Raw genomic sequence first — 19,310 nt, forward strand, 5'->3', positions numbered from 1 at the left:
AAGCATACTGCGTGCAGGTCAAAGGGCGGCCTCATAACTTGAATACCATGTCGCGGCCGCCACCACCAGAGAAATTACTTGGAATGGAGGGGGACGCAGCTACAAGGAAGGTGCGGTAAGAGCCCACACACCCCCCATACACACAGCGCCCCCCCCTAGCTAGGCCTTATTTTCGGAGTAGGTCTTATATTTCAAGCATGCTTGAAATATAAGGGAGGCCTTATTTTAGGGGAAAGACGGTAGGTCGCTGCGGTTTGGGAGAAGAGTCTCTCCCCCCATGAGCAGCATCCCGGATGTGAGCCGACGACTTGCGTCCAGTCTGCCCTTCAGGGGCCATGCCGGTCTGAGAAGAACCAGGGGAGGGGACCACAGAGGACGGGGTGTCACAGGACACAGAAACATTAGGTGTTGGTACAGGCTGGACGGAAACAACAGGAGAAGACACAGAGACAACCTGATCGTCCTCATCCATACGCTCCAGCATGGCCTTCCTGAGATCCCCAGGCATAGTAGTCCAAGAGACCGGGCACTCTGTATAGGGGTGTCCGAATTCAAAGCAAAAATTGCACTTTATTCTTTTGCATGAACTGGCAGAGTGCCCGAACTCTTGGCACCTACTACACCTGGGGTTGGGGCATCCCCTCTTGCCACATCGATTACAGGTCCTGGGCTGACCAGGGTAATATGTAATGATCTTATCACGTCCTATAAGGGCGGAGCGGGGAATATGGGTGACGACCCCCTCCTTCACATGGAGCTTTATCGCCACCTCATATTCCCCCCACCATATCCCCAGGTCGTCCAGGACTCGGTGTGGCGGGGACAAGACATCGCATAGTGCTGGACCCAGGTCATGAACCGGGATGCTCTCTGTGAGAAAACGCGGAAAAGCCGCCGCGTCTGTCAAGAGCAAGGCGGCTGACTCCGCGTCCAGCGCGGCGGTTTGCACGCATAGACACGTGTCTGGTAGTATGGTGGAATGCGGAAAGGCCGCCGCATGTCCTGACAGCAAAGCGGCCGTTTCCGCCTCCAACGCGGCAGTTTGCATGCAGCGGCGTGCGCTTGGTGTGGCTGGGTCTGTTAGTGCACATAGGCAGATGGAAGAGCTACGCGCGCGCGGGTCTGAACTCAGGACCTTTATACCAGCAGGGGAAGTGTCAGCTGATCAGGAAGATCAGCTGATTCCTGCAGGACTCATGATTGGCTGAGTGGCACGGGCGGGGCAGCAGAGTTCAGCTACTATATATTCTGCTGCTTGTCAGTTGCTGGTTGTCTGTCATTCCGATCACTACGTGGAAGCACTCAGACCTTTTGTCAGATTCTGTGTTATATCTCTGTTTTACTTCAGACTAGTTCCAGGGTGTTGATGATCACGGACCTCACACCCAGATTAGGGACTTGTGTTATATCTCTGTTATACTTCAGACTAGTTCCAGGGTGTTGATGATCCAGGAGCTCACACCCAGATTAGGGACTTGTGTTACCAACCTGTTATACGTCAGACTAGTTCCAGGGTGTTGATGATCACGGACCTCACACCCAGATTAGGGACTTGTATGATCATTCTGTTATTCTTCAGACTAGTTCCAGGGTGCAGATGATCACAGAGCTCACACCGAGACTAGGCATTGTATATTATCTGTTATGACCTTCTGCTTTCCTGACCATTCCTCTGCTTTCTGATTCTGTACCACGCATATCTGATATCACGTTGCCAAACCCTGCCTGTCTTGGATACCGAATCAGCCTTCTGTCTTTGTACCTTATCTGTCTGTCTGTTGCCGACCTGGCTAGTCCGACCTCGAGAACTATCTTCTCTGTTTAGAGATAGTTCACAGATCTGTCAGTGACACCCCACCCTTGGTGTCATTCACACTCTGGTCCTTCCTTCACTCAGCCTGACTCCCCCCTTTGGGAGCCTCAGGCCGAGGAAGGAGCCTGTCCTTCAGGCAGTATCCCATACTGCCTTGTATCCCCTTTACGGGGACCCTCCTCAAAGTATTACTGTTGCACCAAACACTCATATTACTCAGGTGTCCAGAGGTTAGAGATATATCTGATTATCGCTGATACTGCAGATCATCAATAATTGGGTATATATCTGTATTCTCGGTGATACTGCAGATCACCGGTAATCAGATCCTCTCTGTGTTACACCGATCGTTACACTCTCGTTCTGCACCACAATATAAGCTCTTCTCTTTAGGGACTACCTGGAGAGAGGGAGCACTGTGAAGCCGTGCCACTGGTTACCGACAGACTCCCTCAACCTCTCCTCCAGCAACGCCTCCATCCCATGTTGTGAGAGAAAGCTCACATCGTAGTACTGAGGGGGGTCCCCTGGAGCCAGGATCGCGAACAAGTCGCATGGCTTAATCCCCAGGTCTAACAGATATTTAACAAACTCCCTCTTGTTAGAGATCGCAGAAGCATGTTCCCATTTTAAATGCAGCACATTCCGCCGACCTGGGTTGTGAGCCTCTGATCCTGTCTCCAGGGGAGCCAAGACTCTTCTCCCAGAATTCGAGCTTCTAGCTGCCCTGGAATACGACATAGGCTGGGCTGGGGGAGCAGTCCGAGCCAAAGCTGCCAGGGGAACGAGGGCCCCAGGGTTAGCAGCCGGTCCCAGGGCAGGAAAACCCACTCTCGTCACGCTCTCCAACTTTGGCACCTCCGGCTCAACAGCACCCCCACCAGCACCAACTCCAGTCTCCTCATTAGAGACACCCTGATCATTACTGACAGCATCATCTCCCCCGTTGGGAAATTTAACAGTATCAACAGTGGAAGCAGGGGGAAGAGGAAGCTTGTATCTGGGGGCATTAGGGCCCAACCCAAAAATGGTTGCCATGGATATTTGTTTGCCCTGAAAGTCAAATCTCTTGATCACTTTATTTTCCACCAACACCCTCTTCCCTTCGGCCCTAAACTCCATTTGGAAGCCACAATTGGGGTCACCCATGCCCACCAGATACAAGCCTGAGTAATTGCCCCCTGGTTCCAGTGCTTGAATCACCGCCTCAATGTGTTTATCAATCACAATTATTCTACTTTTTTCTAGCCTGAAGGTCAAGTCCATTGTTTTGAATTCCGTGACTAAGTCACTCTTGACCACAGGTGGAGGCTCTAGATGTTTTTTTTTTCTTCTTCTTTTTCTTCCTTTCCTCGCCAATCAGATCGCTCTCTGAGTCGGAAAAGGAAAACAAATTTCTTTCAAAAAGAATATCTAAAGAGCTTGTATGTACCCTTCTACTCCTGTTTTTTTCTTCCCCTTGCAATACCAATACATCACCACCTTCTTGTTCTTGGAAGAAAGCTTGCTTATCCCTTTTATTGGGACCCACCCCCGCCTGCCCCCCAACATTAGAAGGCCTTGACATCCCATCTACACCCCCATCACTTTCCTGCCCACCTTCCTCCATAGAGGATAAGTCAGTTTCTTCAACCACCAACTGGCTGGCGGCATCACTCCTGCCTCCAATAGCCAGCTTCACTGTCTTACTAACTTTATTTCTTCCTTTCTTCCCCTTTTTCTTCCTAGGAAGTAAAGAAAAGCTGTTCTCACCATCCTTGAAGCAAACAGTTCCGCTGCCATCCACCAGGGATCCCTGGTTCACATAACCAGAGGCGTCTCCTGTAGATTCTGCCTCAGGGCAGAATTTCTGGGCCAGTTGCTCGTCCTCTTTGTAATCCTCCCCGCTCTCAGCGAGGCTAGCAGGTCCAGGCTGTCCCTTCATTTGAATAGCCGCTCCTTCTTGTGAGATTTCCTTGGCATCTGTCTCCTTGTGCAGATCAGCCTTGCTCTGATCCCCCCCAGACCCCGCCTTGCTTGCTGGACTCTGCCCAGCCACCTAGTGTGCATTCGCGCCTGGGATTACCTTTCTTCCGCCATCCACGCTGGCCAAAAAAAGCGACTTCCGCAACTCTTCGCGTCACTTCCGGTCCGCTGGGCAGAAGTTCCTTCGGCGTCCTTTCCACGCCCGAGTCGGCGCCATCTTGCCCTCGTCCTGGCTTCCCCTGCGCATGAGCGCTCGCAACCGCATCTCTTCCTCCTCTTACAACAGAAGGACGGGCAGCTTTCATCTCCCAACATGCCACTTCCTGTCGGCCAAGTGGAAATGTCATCAGCATCCCCACCGCGTCACATTTAGCATCGGCGCCATTTTGCTCCTCGCAGGCTTGCGATGGCAAGCTTTCCCCAGGACTCTGGGTGCACTTGTCACCCCCCAATCCTGCACCAGGTACCATCAAGGCCCCAAGTAAGGGTCCCTCAGTACCACCCAGCACTCCATCGGGGGGGGGGCAACGTTGTGCAGACACTCGCAGGGGCCACTACAGCCCCGCTAGTCCCCCTCTCTCCAGACTAGCCAGAGAGGGGTACGGACATTATAGCCTGAGTGCCGACAGCACCCACACCCCCACTGTCACCAGAGGCCCCCACAGCAGACATGCTGCCGGGACCCCCAGTGGCAGGAGCAGCAGCGCAGGCACCATCAACACTGCCCCGGGCACCCACCACAGAGTCGGGTACTGACTCTACCGGCACTCCCTCACCTTCCAGCACCCTGATTGCATCCAGTAGGCCTGCTCCTCCACTCTCCTGGGCACCCTCAGCGACCTCACTTTGCCCCAGGGGAATTGGGGTTTGGGTAGAGGTGTCTTGAGGATCCTCCGGTTTCACCCCCGAAGGGGCATCACGAGGGGTGCTGCCTTCCTCCACAATCATACGTTCCTCATCTTCCACCTCCTCCTCACTGTCTATATCAGTTTCTGGCTGGAGCATTTTTTAAAAACGCTTCTCATGCCCCAGCCGCTCTGCAAAGGGCCCTCCAACCATTTTCAGCTTCGCCTTCTGGGCTCGGAACCCCTTTCTCAGCCCAGCTAGCTCCTCATTGGTGTGGAGGTAATCAGGCTTCCAACTCGCTCCATATCTGTGTTTGGCTTTAGCAAAGTTCCATTTTAATTGCTTAAGCGTGTCTACGCAATTTTTTACAGCACACAGCCAACCAAGGACGTTGTCAACCGCCAAACCATCTGCAGAGGAGCCACTATCATCCCCCTAGTAAGTGGTAGAGGTGTGGGGGGGGGGGTATGAGCTGGCCGCACCATGCCTGGAGCGGCCAGTTAGCGTAGGAAAGCCCCTGCCCGGCAAAGGCCCGGAGCAGGGACTTCAGGTCAAAAAAGTGCCCAAGAAAGAAGCCTCCAAGTCGGACTGGAAACAAGCCTGATGGGACCCCCTCTGGAACTCCAGGAGCTCAGAAAGACACGTCCCACTGCAGGGAAAGTCCTGTCCTGCTAGTCATTTCACCTAGTCTGCTTCCCTAGTAAAATGACTCAAATGATTTGGTTCAAATATCCGGATCTTTTCAAATGATCCGATTCAAATGATCTGAATCCTTAAAAAGATCTGGACTTCCTATCACTAACCTGGAGCGGCTGCTTTGAGAGCTGCATAACGCAGCTCAATCTGACATCCAACTTCAACACCACCATGCGTTAGGGGCACGTTATGCGACCATAACGTCCCCTAAAGCGCAACGTCTTGGTGGGAATGTAGCCTCAAGGGATACCCGAAGTGATATGATGAGATAGACATGTGTATGTACAGTGCCTAGCACACAAATAACTATGCTGCGTTCCTCCTTTTCTTTCTCTGCCTGCAAGAGTTAAATATCAGGTATGTAAGTGGCTGACTCCGTCCTGACTCAGACAGGAAATGACTACAGTGTGACCCTCACTGATAAGAAATTCCCCTTTTTACCTCTTTCCTGTGTTCAGAAGCCATTTTCTGCTAGGAAAGTGTTTTATAGTTGGAATTTCTTATCAGTGAGGGTCACACTGTAGTCACTTCCTGTCTGAGTCAGCCACTTACACACCTGATATTTAACTCTTTCAGGCAGAGAAAGAAAAAAAAATGCAGCATAGTTATTCGTGTGCTAGGCACTGTACATACACACGTCTATCTCATCATGTCACATGTCACTTCGGGTATCCTTTAAGTGTCCCTTCTTCAAGGTGTGTAAACACACATTCCTCAAAGCAGGTAATAGGCGCCATGTGGCTGCCAAGATTTGGGCACCGCCATAGGCTGTAATGTGAATTAAGGCTATAGTGGCACTTAGTGAGTAATTTGTTGGGACACTGGCAAAATATGCACCCCAAATTACCCCCCCCCCCGAAACCAAAAATAAATACATCTCAATTCTGCTGCCAGCAATAGCGGGAAGCTGAATTTTCTCCTGGCGGACTCAAAGTGCCAGAGCTGCAGCCACTAGGGCTCAGTCTATTGGCAGTAGCAGTGTTAGAGAGTGTTGGGGAAACCAGGAGGAGGAACTTAACCACTTTAGGGCTGGAAGGTTCTGGCCCTTTATGGACCAGAGCCCTTCTTTCTCTGTTTAGACATGTGATTATTGTGATGGGCTTGCAGTAATAAGGTCAGGCGCCAACGAAATCAGCTCCTGACCAAGGTACAGAAAGCTCTGCTATCCACATGACAGCAGAGAGAGCAGGTGAAGTGATCCAAACAATGGGAGTGGCAAGACCATGCGGTGAGGCTGGCTGAAATCTACGACAAGGTCCGGAACCAGTAAATGTGTAGGAAAAAAAATATATATACACAAAATCTACCTGAGATGGCTCTCCTCCCCGAGTAAAATCAATCCGCTTCTCGCCGTCCTACTTTGCTTCCTTTATCCTCCAGGTTGCAAAGAAGATTGTATTTTTATTATTCCAAAATGGCCGCAACCCTGGAAGAACTTGTGGTTCACTGTCGCATCTCTGCTTGTGTGGTGAGATGCAAAGAACCTTGGGATTGAGAGCAGAGAGGCAGGGAAAGGGTGTTTCTAATGCCAGAGTGGATGTTATCCAGGAGTACTCTTCCCGTTTCCAGCTTCTGACAAGCTGCTTGTCAGTAATTTCATGGGTAAAAGGGGGCAGCGAGCGGCATTGAGAAGACAAAGAGGTATGTGCTTGTGCAGGGAACATGCCTCTGTGTCCCAGTTATTACGTGATAATTAAGTAATATCTGTCTTGCTCTCAGGGGACACCTCTGCACATGCTAGATTTCAGCAAAAAACAACCACATCGGCTAAGTTTCATCTAGCGTGTATACAAGCCTTTAGGGGGACAACGTGATTCTCAAATGTCATGTCTTAAGCTAAATCCTCACCTCAGGATGAGGAAGATGGTTCCGATTGATGCCAAGTGTTCTCCGATCCATCTTATTGGTGGTAGGTATAAGAGTTCAAGTGATAATGGTACTTTGCGCGGGAGTCACTGGGGATCTTAAAGATCCGATTCGCTGTGAGTTATCACTGTGCATCGGTAAGCATCATTCGCATAATCACGCACCTGTACCCATGTCACAAGATCGTGGAAACGATCGCTTGTCGTTCAGAAAGTCACAGTAGTCGATTTGCATTGTGGGTACAGGCAGCTTTTAGAACTGGTTCCGATGTGTGACTTCCATTTACCGCCGGGATCCACCGCGTCCCGCACTGAGATGAATGGCAGTATTCATCTCAATGCGTTTACCACCGACCAGTTACAAATGCTGACAACCACGCATTTCCCATATTTAGCACAACACAACATATATAAAAGACTCCATTATCACAATAGGTACTTTCTGCTTTGTAGTATCAAAACAATACAAGTGAGAACAGATTAGCTAATGTTCCCCTGATAAAAAAAAAGAGGTCACAACCTCTGACTCGATGGTCCTATTTATCAATGTAAAATAGCCTCCACCTCAGCAGCACATGCTGGGGAAGTGATTGAAAAGCTATGGTAAAAGCTCTACTCCTAACGAGATATTTACAGCCCGGATGACAACCCTGGGCTCACAGCCCCCTCTATGATCGATACCAAGCACGGATCACAGAGGGACACACACTTCCCAACGCAGATCCATGCTGCAATATTCCACGTACGGATGCAGGGCTATTCCAGAAGGCAATAATGCACACAGCAATCCAATTCAGGCCCCCTCAGGCGGGTTAGGGGCTCAGCCATCCGAGCAGCTTGTTGGGTCTGTAAATAGCACAGAACAGCTTCTCCCTCCACCCCCTCTTTTTCACATGAAAATTATGCTAGCTCCAGTAGTGCGTAAAATTGGTATGAGCCAAGGGAAGTAGGTTATGCCGGATCCCTCCTCTCTGTCTTCACTTAGCATGGATTTTTCAGCACGTTGCACAAGGCTAGTCTTGTCTCTTTAAGGAGACACTGGAATCTAATTAGCCAGCACTCCTTGATGTGGGTGATAGCTAACATAGGACAAGGGAGCAGGGAGGGAGGAGGAGGACGTGCGCTGATGGAGGAGTACAAGCCCCCCTCCCTCATAACTCCTCATGCCTCCATGCTTGTTTTCACCACAGATTGCCACACAGAGCAGCAGCAGCTCATCCACAGACTAGCAGCGAGCAGGCGGCCCACGTTACTTTGATTGACAGCCGGACAAATGTTTCCCCTGTTTGAATGCTCGTTATGAGAAGAGCCAGCCCTCGCCCTCCCTTATCCCACGGCCCGAGGCGGGGCTGCGCGCAGACAGCGAAGCCAATTGGATGACAGCGGGAGGACAAAGAGGACGAGAGTGAATGGGATACGTTCACACCCACGTGGGTACCAGCCATTGACGGCGTTGGCAGCTCCTCCGCTTATTGGCTAGAAGGGAAATGATAGGCAGTCATAGGAGAGTGGCGATTAACGTTCCTATGCTTCTGATTGGTTAGCCAGGCCCAGTCCCAGGGTCCTCGGGCGGGGCCGGAGGCCGCGATGATGTCTGGGAGCTGTAGTCCTCTATTGAGATAAACACAAGCCAAAAGGGAGGGGCGAGCCTGGGCTGAGGACTACATTTCCCAGCAAGGCAGCCTGTTTCCCCCTCAATGTTGTGAATATGTATCAGAATGTTAATGATTTGCTGCTGCTAAATTTGGTCATAGAAGTCACCTACACAGAGCGTGTTGTTGGAGCTGTGGAGAGCGGCAGCCTGGTTTGTGTGGGGTTTTCTCCCCTCCTCCTCCCTACATTTCCCTGCTTCTTGTTTCCTCTTCACGCCGTGTGAATGAGTGTGCGCACGGCGGCCGAGTACGAAGAGAAGAAGAAAAGGGGAATTTCCTTCCATGGGATTTAAGGGTTGAAAGAGCAGACAAGGCTACAGCGACACCCAGACTGCTGCTGCGAGGAGGAGATAACAGAGAGAAGAGCCTGGAGAGCGGGACGAGCTCGGCTTCTATTACTACTACTACTACTACTCCTGCTGCTGCTGCCCGTCCGTCCGACTCCTCAGAAAGTTCTCTGCCAGAGGCTGCTTTGTTGTGCGGGTTGCCAGCAGTGCCGGGGAGATCACACTAATCTGCTGCCGTGCCCGTGCGGGGGGATCCGGAGGTGAGGGGGTCACGGAGCATCATCTGCCTTGTGTGTAGCAGACAATGCCAGCGGGGCCGGCCTCCTAAGCGATCTGTCTGCCCCCACCCCGCCAGTCAGCCAGCCCGTGGAATGTGGAAGGTTTCGCTCGGGGGATCAGAGATACCCTCAGGCTGGGCAACAGCATTACCATTGCTATTAGGAGTGGGAGCTCGGGGGCAGCAGTGTCATTAGCTGGATCACACGCACCCCCCTCCCCCCCCTGCACTCTCCTCCTCACAGGGGGATCCCCCCTCTCCTCTCCGACAATTAGTCAATGAACCTTCCTGCTCCTGGGAGAGGCACTTAACAAGCGGCTTGGATGATTCGAGACCTGAGCAAGATGTACCCCCAGTCCAGGCACCCGGTGAGTCACCCGACCTGGGTTGGGGGGGGGGGGGGGCACGGGGGTCTCTTATGCAATGGTAACCCCTTCAGCTCCCAGAGGAATCAGAATCTCAGAAGGGGTTAATGTGGAGCAGAAGCCCGTAACCAAAGCACTTCCTCTCTGATCAAGCAGGAAGATGACAAAATAAGTGTCCAGTGTTGTGTTATGCGCCCTCTTTGTTCCATCCTGTAATTATGTGTGTGTTCAGTTCTCTCTCTCCTTCTTCCCCCATTGCCGTGTGGTCCTCTGTGCATTCCTGACCCCTCCCCTAATACTAAGCTTCCCATGTCCCTCATCTGGAGCCTTGCATTGTACTTGCCTTTTTTATAGCCTTTATAATCTCTCAGGACAGAAATGAGTAAAATGTTTGTATTCTGGGTTACAATGTGACAATTGTTATGTAAAAGCCAGGAAGAGAGGGAGAGAGAGAGGGGAAAAGAAAGCAGCCGTAGCTGAATGAGATTTGATTGTTACAAATGGGACAGTTGATGCTCGAGCTGAATAAGCCATTATGTCAATGGGTGAGACTCCCCCACATGGAGTGAGCTGTAACATTTTGGTCTTTGAAAGTCACCCCCCCCCCTTCTCGCCTGGACTGTGTGCTTCCCTAGTATGCTTATATTGGACAGCATTCCTCCCTCCCATCCTTGGTTTGCTGATCTTGGATTGTGTGCTTTCCTCCTCACATAATACACTGTGAGGTCTTTCTCATCTTTGACCTGTGTTCATCTTGCTCTCTTTGGTTTCCTCATTTGGCTTCTGTACTGTTTGTTTAGCTAATTGCAAACATTGAGTCACTTCAGCATTTATGTCATCACATAATTTATTAATGGTGGTGGTGGGGGGGGTTCTTAATTTTTATTCAGAACCTAGTGGTATTGGCTGACAGCCTAATGACATGTCTACATCTTTGTGACAGTGCTGACAAATGTCAGAGGTCTATTGTAGGGTTAAGTTCTGTGGCCAGAGAAAAAACACATCAGGAAGTGTACGTTATGAGTTCTTTTTATTTTTTTTATGATGCTCGAGTGTGTGCTGTCTGATTCATCGTTCAAGTTAGTAGTTAATGGAAGCTAATAATTATTAAAACCCTTTTAAGGCTTCGCAGACTGTGTTCTGACAAGTTAGGTCGACTCGTATTTCCGGCTATTAATTCAATTGCAATTGGAACATACAGTGATCCTTTAATACACCATTGTGTAGACAGAACAGGCTGATAGGAGATTGACTTCCCCCGCCCTAGTGATCTGATCTTCTCTCTCCAGCAAATGACCTTAGCAAAGAAAAATATGCTCATGATGTGGCCATTTCCTTCTGTGCTCAGACAAAACTAATCTTCAGAGGGGCTGCAATAAGAGAAGCATGATCACGCTCACTGTTTATTTTCTTTCTAATATATGACGTTAAAGTGCTGATCCTTAAAACCTGCTGCCCTGGGCACTGGTGTTACATGAATCTCTGCTTTCTTAGATTATTAACCTCATATACACTTTATTACTCTATACATATTCCCTACATACAGATAGATCTAGCTTTTCAAATGTACTGTTACTTGTCCCAGATTTAAAATGTATACAGATGAGACGGAATAAAAAAACTTGTTTCCCTTCACCTTCTTCAGGGGTGAGTAGTTAAAAATGGTTTAGGACACATAATTGTTCCTGTGTTTTTAATCTTCCGTAAAACCAGTCTTACCTCAAGGGAGGAACAAATTGAAGGTCGCCAACCAGAGCACAAACCTACACACATCATAAAGGTAGCTTCATAACAGAAAGCACATTTGCCTATGCCTCTCACTGTACTGTACTTGGATGCAAAGTGAGAAATCTACTTTCTGAAATCAGTTTTAAAAACACCTGTGCGGTGCAGATGGCCTTTTATTCATTTATTACTTGGTTATGATTGAGAAACGCAGCTTTTTATGCTTGTAATATCTTTACAATTCTTGGACTTTGGTTTTGTTGCAAGATTATAATCAACCCTTTTTTTATAGGGCATACCCACGCCTTTCTGGCGAAGAAGACACAGCCTAGCCTGATAATTTCATAATTAATATTTATTGTTTTAGGCTCCGCATCAGCCAGCTCAGCCCTTCAAATTCACCATATCCGAATCGTGTGATCGGATTAAGGAGGAGTTTCAGTTTTTACAGGCTCAGTACCACAGGTAATACTGTTTACTTTAGCTGATCCTTGTATTTGCTTAGCCCTTGTTGTCAGTCTATTTTTTTCCTCTCTGTGTACATAAGGCGTTAACTGTTGAAAGGGTTTGGCCTTTTCCTTTAGGAAATACGAGTTAAAACACCTTCGCTGCTCAGAGCCAAATATGTGGCAGAGTATGCCCATTAACTGTGATTGCAAGCATGTGCTTTTATAAACTGCTGAACTGTTACAACAATGGTACAAATGCACTGCTGAAGTTTACCTTGAGGTGATGTCACCTGTGTGTGGATTACCTCCTTCAGTGCTTGAGATCACAGTCTACAATGCTTGCTGGCTCTGCAAGGTAAACACTATTAACAAGCCTTTAGCAATTGGAGTTGGGTGCAGTTGACATGACATCCTGCTGTGTATTTAAAAATAATGGCATGTGTTACTGAAATAGCTTGCTAACTGGAATTGTGTAAAATTACGAGCCGTCAAAGTGGCCAAATACACAGCTATAAAATGAGAAATGTCTTAGAAGCAAAAGTGTTTTTTTTTTGTTTTTTTTTTAATTACATCAGGTTTATAACTTTTTAATAAAGTGATAATTGGTGCACTCAAAAGACCCAGATTGAGGGATCAAGGAATTTCAGAATTGCTGAGAGACCATGATCAGTGGATCTTCCATTCTTGCATTTGTTTGCAATGTTGGATTACAGGACGTAATCCCCTTTCATTTGGGTTACATGCAGTGCATGTCTCTACATTGGCGAAATAGATTAAATATCTCCAGATAGGCCGTTTAAGGAATGTGTTTTGCACGGATGTGTTCCATAACGTAGAGACGCATATATGTATTTGTGTTGCCCATTCTCTGCAGTCACAAGACATGTGCTTGATGGAAATTAATGTTATAACGTGTTTATGATCAACATGAGATGGTGTGGCATTTGTTAAACAAGCCAGTTAAATAATCATCAGTAATCTTTGTAGTGAATGTTTAAGGTTGATGAAATATAAAATCTTACTAGTTGCTAAGGGTTACCATGCACTATTGCATCCTTCAGCCTTGCTATAGAAACCCATCATATCCATTTTGGTTTTGCTTTTACTGGTAAAACCGCCTTCATTTATTGTGCTGTTGTCAGTACTCCTCCTCCCTGTTGTCTCAGTAAGCTTTTTAGTTTTTTTTAAACAGAATTTTTATTGTAGTGGTAGCCGCAGTAAGTAAATGCACTGTGCTCCCAATTCCAGAACTGCTGAGCTACTGTTAGAACCAGCAGATGATGATCATGCCCTAATGACTTCCTCCAGACATGAAAGAGTTAACTGTATCCTATTCTCAGAGGCTAGAGTTTAAGATGTTTGGAACCAATAGGACAAGCTACCTCATAAGTGCTTCACAGGAACATAAACCAGCGTTCAGATGATGGCTACGTTCAGATGGATGCGCTTAAAGTCAGTGCAGTGTAAATATGACCATTTTTGTCGTTGTTTTGTGCAGCTTGAAACTGGAATGTGAGAAATTGGCCAGTGAGAAGACGGAGATGCAGCGGCATTATGTCATGGTAAGGAAACCCATACAGCTAGCTTAAAAAAAAAAAAATACATGTCTTTTTACATTTCTGTTTCTGGTCTTTTGCATAGCAGGCTTGTGTTGCTGGAGGCTGAACTGAGATTATAGGTTAAAGCGTTGGATATTTCTCTGTCATATTACAACACTTCGTGGTGCACTAAGGCTATCTAATGGCTCTTCTGTTTTTATTTTCTCTTCAGTACTATGAAATGTCATATGGACTGAATATTGAAATGCACAAACAGGTACGTTGAACTCTGGTTTCTTTTATCATGAAAGCATGCCACCAATCTCTTCTCATGCATTGTACTTTGTCACCTTTGTGTCTCAGCATTAATAGACTTCTTTACCAAAGAGGTAACTTTTTCGGAAGTATGTGATGTGCCTTATTGGTTGTTGCTGGACTTGTAGTCAGTTCCGGTCAGCACCTAACATTGTAGTGTCTATATGGTCTTTACTATGACCGTATTATTGACTGCTTTGATGTAATAATACTATTGCTTACTCGCGTCAAGTATGAGCCAGGCTATATTATACCACGCTCTTTTTGTTTAGTAGGTATGGTTTGTAGAAATCGATATAGTTTGGTGACTAAAGTATTTAAGCAACGTGTTAAATATACGTTTAATGTGGTGTTTGAGTCTTTCTTGTCATTACACAAGCCTGTGTTCTTGAGTAGCATCTCTTCTGATGTGTTTGTGTACATGGTCTAGATTTGTTTTTTTTCTGTCATTCAGCTAAGATTGGATGTGCGTTCTGAAAGACGCACGTGCTTTAAAGACTACAGATTTTTCATTGCTTATAAAATACTAATTGTGCTAAAATCAAAGCGGTTGCACTCTCTGGTTGATTACAAATTCAAGAGATAAATAGCATTTTAATTCCAAACATTGTAAGAACAATTATGTTAAGGGTTGAGCTTACACTTTTAATGGGAAGTTGTATGTGTAATTATGATTGGAATTGAGGATTACTGAGGATTAAGTTTAATTAGAATATAATTTTCCATTACTGTCATTTTTGTTCAAATTAGTAATGTAAACAACCCAGTAATACTTATGGACTTCATCAATTCCTGATGGCCCCAGTGAATTGCCGCATCAGACCTGCTTAGTAATTATCAGCGTTTAAATGTGATACCAGCTCTAAATTTTGTATGTCACTGTTTGCAGCTGGGAAATTAATTAGTTGCTTTAAGAGTTTAATGATTTAAGATTTAGTGGCTAATGTCATGTTGAATCTTGTTTTTTCCAAATATGTTTTTAATACTCGGCGCCGTGCAATTTCCTTATATTTATTTCTATCTGTCCACATTTTTATGAGCGAATTTGCTGAATTTTATGAGGGAGATTATGCTGTCATATTTTCACCCAGGCTTCTAAGTTCGCCTTGATATTTACGGCTTAAAAGGGAACCTTGGTAATCTCCCTTCGACTTCAAAATTGATCTTCATACAGCCTCCCTTAAATGCAATCTTGCACAAAATCCTGCAGGCTGTTTATCGCATTAAGAACTACAGACAGCCCTGCAAAAACCACCTACTTATATATTTTTCCTTTTTAATCTCTGCTTCTTCCTCTTTTCACCAGAGCAGAAGAGGGAAGGGACAAGGGGGGGGGGGGGGGGGGGGGGTAGGTCTGTCTTTGTATTCATCCACTAGACAGACGGCCTTGGTTCCTCTCAGGCGCTCATCCAGATGTACTTACTCGATACCCTTGTAATAGAAAGCAGGTTAGAATTCTGTGAAGTTGCCCCGCGGCATAATTGCACAGAGTGCTACAGATCGGGTTAGGCTTATTAGATTAATGCCTCTCAGGGTTCAAGAGCAGGGATCTCCAGAGACCATGGAAGTACCCCTAGTAATTGGCAGCTCTGCTATTTTAAACCTCCTGCGTGTTTTGAAATGATTTTTTTTTCCCTCTGAATTCTATCTTGTTTTTCTTGGCCCTTTTCAAGCAGGGTTTTTTTTTTTTTTTTTTTTTTTTTCTTTCCCCTGTCTTGCTATGGGATATTATTTCATTGGTACTGAAAATGAAGGCTGTGATTGAGGCAGAACTCTGTGACTTGGCAAATTGATGAAAGGATAAACGCTCGGCTGTGGCAATGTGGGGTCGATGTTTCCAGCCCAGCCCTCCCCTTGTTTTTGATGCTCATCATCAGTCATCCAGTGTTGATTTTGATAGAAGACTATTAAAGCGAAACCTATGGGGAATTTGTCATTCTGAAAGGAAAGCTAATGTAATTAGTACCAATTAAAGTACATTTAGTAAATTGGATTTAATCTTAATTAAGCCTGTGTAATGTTGCCAATTTTTAACAATTATGTTTGAGAACATAATTAATATAAATTTTGGTAACCGAGTAAATAGCTGGCGTCTGGATGCTCAACGCATATATAATGTAACCCGCTGCCTTATTTATCAGTTTGGGGATGCAGAGGCCCTGTGGCCTATAATGAATGAATGTGATTGGCAGGGCAGGGCAGTGTGTGTGTGTGTGTGTGTGTGTGTGTGTGTGTGTGTGTGTGTTCTATCTATCTATTTATTTATTTATTTATTATTGCTGTATGGGAGCACTCTCCCTTTGAAGTGTTAAATTGGTTGTGTTAAATAGTTAATGCCGAGTGGCTGAGCACATAGCGTTTTGCTGGAAATGTCACGGCGCTTCCTCTGATGATGAAAAACAAGCCTTCGGCTGCCCGAAAGGGGTTAAATGCAGCCGTGCCTACTGAAAATGAATCTGTTGCTCTCGCCATGTAAATTTTATTGCTAGACCTGGGCTACAGCCATTTTGAAGTGCTGCTGAAATATTAATTGAGCAGACATGAAAGGGCTCGGCAGCCTGATAGGATGTCATAATTGTAGATGCAGCAGTCGATGGCAAATGATGATAAATGGCATTAGAATCCTTTTAGCAAACTGTAATAACTTGACGGAGGGAGGCCGTATGGATTTGCTTTATATCTGATACCCTCTAGTACCAAGTGGATTGCCAATACTGCTTGTTTAGCATTTTCTAAGGGCTATAGGATATTGATTTTTGACTTACAAGGAATAGCTCTATTTTCACCATTGAAAAGTATTGCAGGTTGTTAAGTAGAAATTGACTTGAAGAGGGCTGACTGCTGCCCATCATGGAGCAAATAAAGCAAAACTGCCGAAGCATGGTGAAGCAGCGAGCTGGGCCCTCAGCAATTTGTTGCTATTAATTTACCATGCTCGACAGCAAATCAATCGGCATCTACTTCATCTGCTGGAGAAAATGCTGTCCAGGGCAGATAAAAGGGCCTGCGTGTTACAGTGAATAGACTGGATTTTCCAAAAGGAGGCTGAAGTTAATGTGTAAATAAGCGAAATCAAAGCCGCGGCTGCAGAAGAAGCTGTTTTTAATTAGGTTGGGCCTTTTAGCGTTTTTTTTTTTCTTCTTTTTAATAAAAGGATGGCCGAGCCTTGTAGCGTATGAAAGATTTACAGCAAATCGGTGCTGAGCTCTAACTGGAGGAGTCGCATTGCATATATTTTATGTTTTTTGCACATTTTGTAAAGTGTGTGTTGTTCCCCCCCCCCCCCCCCCCTTCTCCCCAAATGTGGAATAAAGAGCATTATAATCAGTACTCCAGGAGCTGCAGTACCTTTGTGTATACTCTCTGATGTGTGACGGCTAGGGGAAATCCAGCAGCTAACCCACTTCCAAGGGTCTGTAAGTTCAGGCTCACTTGGATCATTCATCTGGGCAGATGGGGATGAATTTCAAGGCACGCTTTCCTGCTGGAATTAATGGGGAGGATTGTGGCTGTGACAGCCATATTTCCTCTAAATAAACAGAGAAGGGAGGGGTGTGAACATCACACCACCTCTGAGATCTCACTGTGGGATGCGTGGCCCACCTCCAGAGGCCAACAGTAACCAAGGCATAAGCATAATTTCACTGCTGGAACCTGCAGCAGCCCTGGCAAGTGTAAAGGGGTTTTGGAGATGCTGGGTAAAAAAAGAACCCCCCCCCCCTTCCTGCAGATTTCTAAGGGTGCCTTGATTGTTTTTGCTTTTAAGAATAGCTTGCAGACCCCTTTTTGAATGTTTTTAATAGCCTTGCCACATGTATTTAACCTCACCCTACTTTCCCAGCAGGACGACTACTCTGAGAAAGTTGAGAATCTATGATACTGCTTCCTGCGCTTTTGTGACAAATGACTATGCCCTGGTCACAAGATTTGGCACCTATCTTTAGTGATGCGCTACTAATACACAAGCCCATTGTTCCTTAACTCACCCCTGCCTGGTGTGCCGTCAGCCCTCCTCTTTTCTCTATAGCAACAGAACATATTGCTAGTCTGTAGGTCAGTGATGGGTCTGTACAACACTCCCCCCTGCACTGTCCCCGAAGGATTGAGTCCTGATCACTAATCACCAACAAGTGACAGTCATTGTGTCTGTGTATACACCTTTATACAAATGTAGCTGTGATGATTTGATGTTTACATACTTACCAATGCACATACAAAAGGATCCAAATGCTATTTATACCAAGGACCTCTAAATTAAGGCCCATATACACACTAGGTTAAAGTCAACGGAGGCGGCCAATAACGTCAGCCTCTGCCGATTAATTCGGGGCGTCTCCAAACGTCCAGCGATCCGCCAGGCTGATCAGTTCAGCCCAGCAACTGACCATAGCTATGTTCTTCACTGCTTCCCCTGCCTGCACGTGATGTCACAGATGCACCACTCTGTGGTATTAAGCAGTGGTCACTGCGGATGCTGACCTTCCTGGTCACACACTAAATTTGCTGCATGCAGCCTGATATAACTAGGCTTGAGCTGGCTACAGCATATCATTCCAGCAAGCCTGGGATAACTGCTGAGTAGGGAAACGACTGGAAAGACACTGTAGTGACACATAAAATAAATTTGACATTGCACATAAGTTAGGAACTTGACATTTAGAATGAGGCCATCTAAAAACATCTTGCCTTACCTTGTGAATGTACTTTTTACTGCATTACCAAATCTTCTGATTTCACTCTGGCTACTTGGCCAAGTTGTCGTCTTCCTTTCTGATGTTTATTGGTTGGGTCAGGCTTCCTACACCCTACTCCACAGTTGGCCCTGTGTCTGTTACGTCTGAGTCCATTAAAGGATACCTGAGGTGAGAGTGATATGTGGAGGCTGTCATATATTTATTTCCTTGGAAACAATGCCAGTTGCCTGGCAGCCCTGTTGCTCTTCCGACATATGTAGTGTCTGAGCCATAACCCCTGAGTCAGCCGAGTCAGAGTACTTGATCTGCTGAATGTGTGTTCAGGGTCTATGGCTAAAAGTATTCGAGACACAGGATCAGCATGGCTGTCAGGCAACTGGTATTGTTTAACATTCCTGGCGTTCAATTAATTGCGGCCGCGGGTGGCTTTAAAAAAACAACAACAACAAAGTATTAAAGTTGGTGTAGCTAGAACTAGGCTAGCTACACTCCTCCCCCCCCCCCCCCCCCAGCGCTGTTCCCCTGCTCGTCATTACCGCCAAGGTGGTTAAAGAGAACCTGTACTGAGTACAAATATTTCAAATAAACACATGAGGTAACTTCAAATGAACATTACAGAGTTACCTTGCCATCAGTTCCTCTCAGAAGCTCACCATTTTCTTCTGACAATAATCCCTTCCAGTTCTGACAATATTTTGTCAGATCTGAAATATATCAGTTGCTGTCAGTAAAATATCAGTTGCTGTCAGTTACAGCTGAGAGGAGAACTGATGTGTCCATGTTTCCCTATGGCTCAAGTGGGCGATGTTACAGTTTAACTGTG

At 46.4% G+C, this 19,310-nt stretch overlaps 1 protein-coding gene across 10 annotated transcripts in view; it reads left to right on the top strand.

The window, feature by feature from the left end:
* Positions 1 to 8,859: 8,859 nt before the first annotated feature.
* Positions 8,860 to 19,310, top strand: part of LOC137518649 (transducin-like enhancer protein 4) — a 175,553-nt gene continuing 165,102 nt past the window's right edge. For 4 of the 10 annotated variants that reach the window (XM_068236777.1, XM_068236787.1, XM_068236814.1 and 1 more), the window contains exons 1-4: positions 8,861 to 9,769; positions 11,859 to 11,956; positions 13,439 to 13,502; positions 13,711 to 13,755. In XM_068236777.1, coding sequence (XP_068092878.1) covers positions 9,725 to 9,769; positions 11,859 to 11,956; positions 13,439 to 13,502; positions 13,711 to 13,755 — 252 coding nt within the window. In that variant the 5' untranslated portion in view covers positions 8,861 to 9,724. Of the gene's footprint in view, positions 9,770 to 11,858; positions 11,957 to 13,438; positions 13,503 to 13,710; positions 13,756 to 19,310 lie in introns of all 10 variants that reach the window. The other 6 variants (XM_068236796.1, XM_068236805.1, XM_068236831.1 and 3 more) reach the window with 3 other exon arrangements.

This window comes from Hyperolius riggenbachi, chromosome 1, assembly GCF_040937935.1.
Source record: "Hyperolius riggenbachi isolate aHypRig1 chromosome 1, aHypRig1.pri, whole genome shotgun sequence".
NCBI lineage: Eukaryota > Metazoa > Chordata > Amphibia > Anura > Hyperoliidae > Hyperolius > Hyperolius riggenbachi.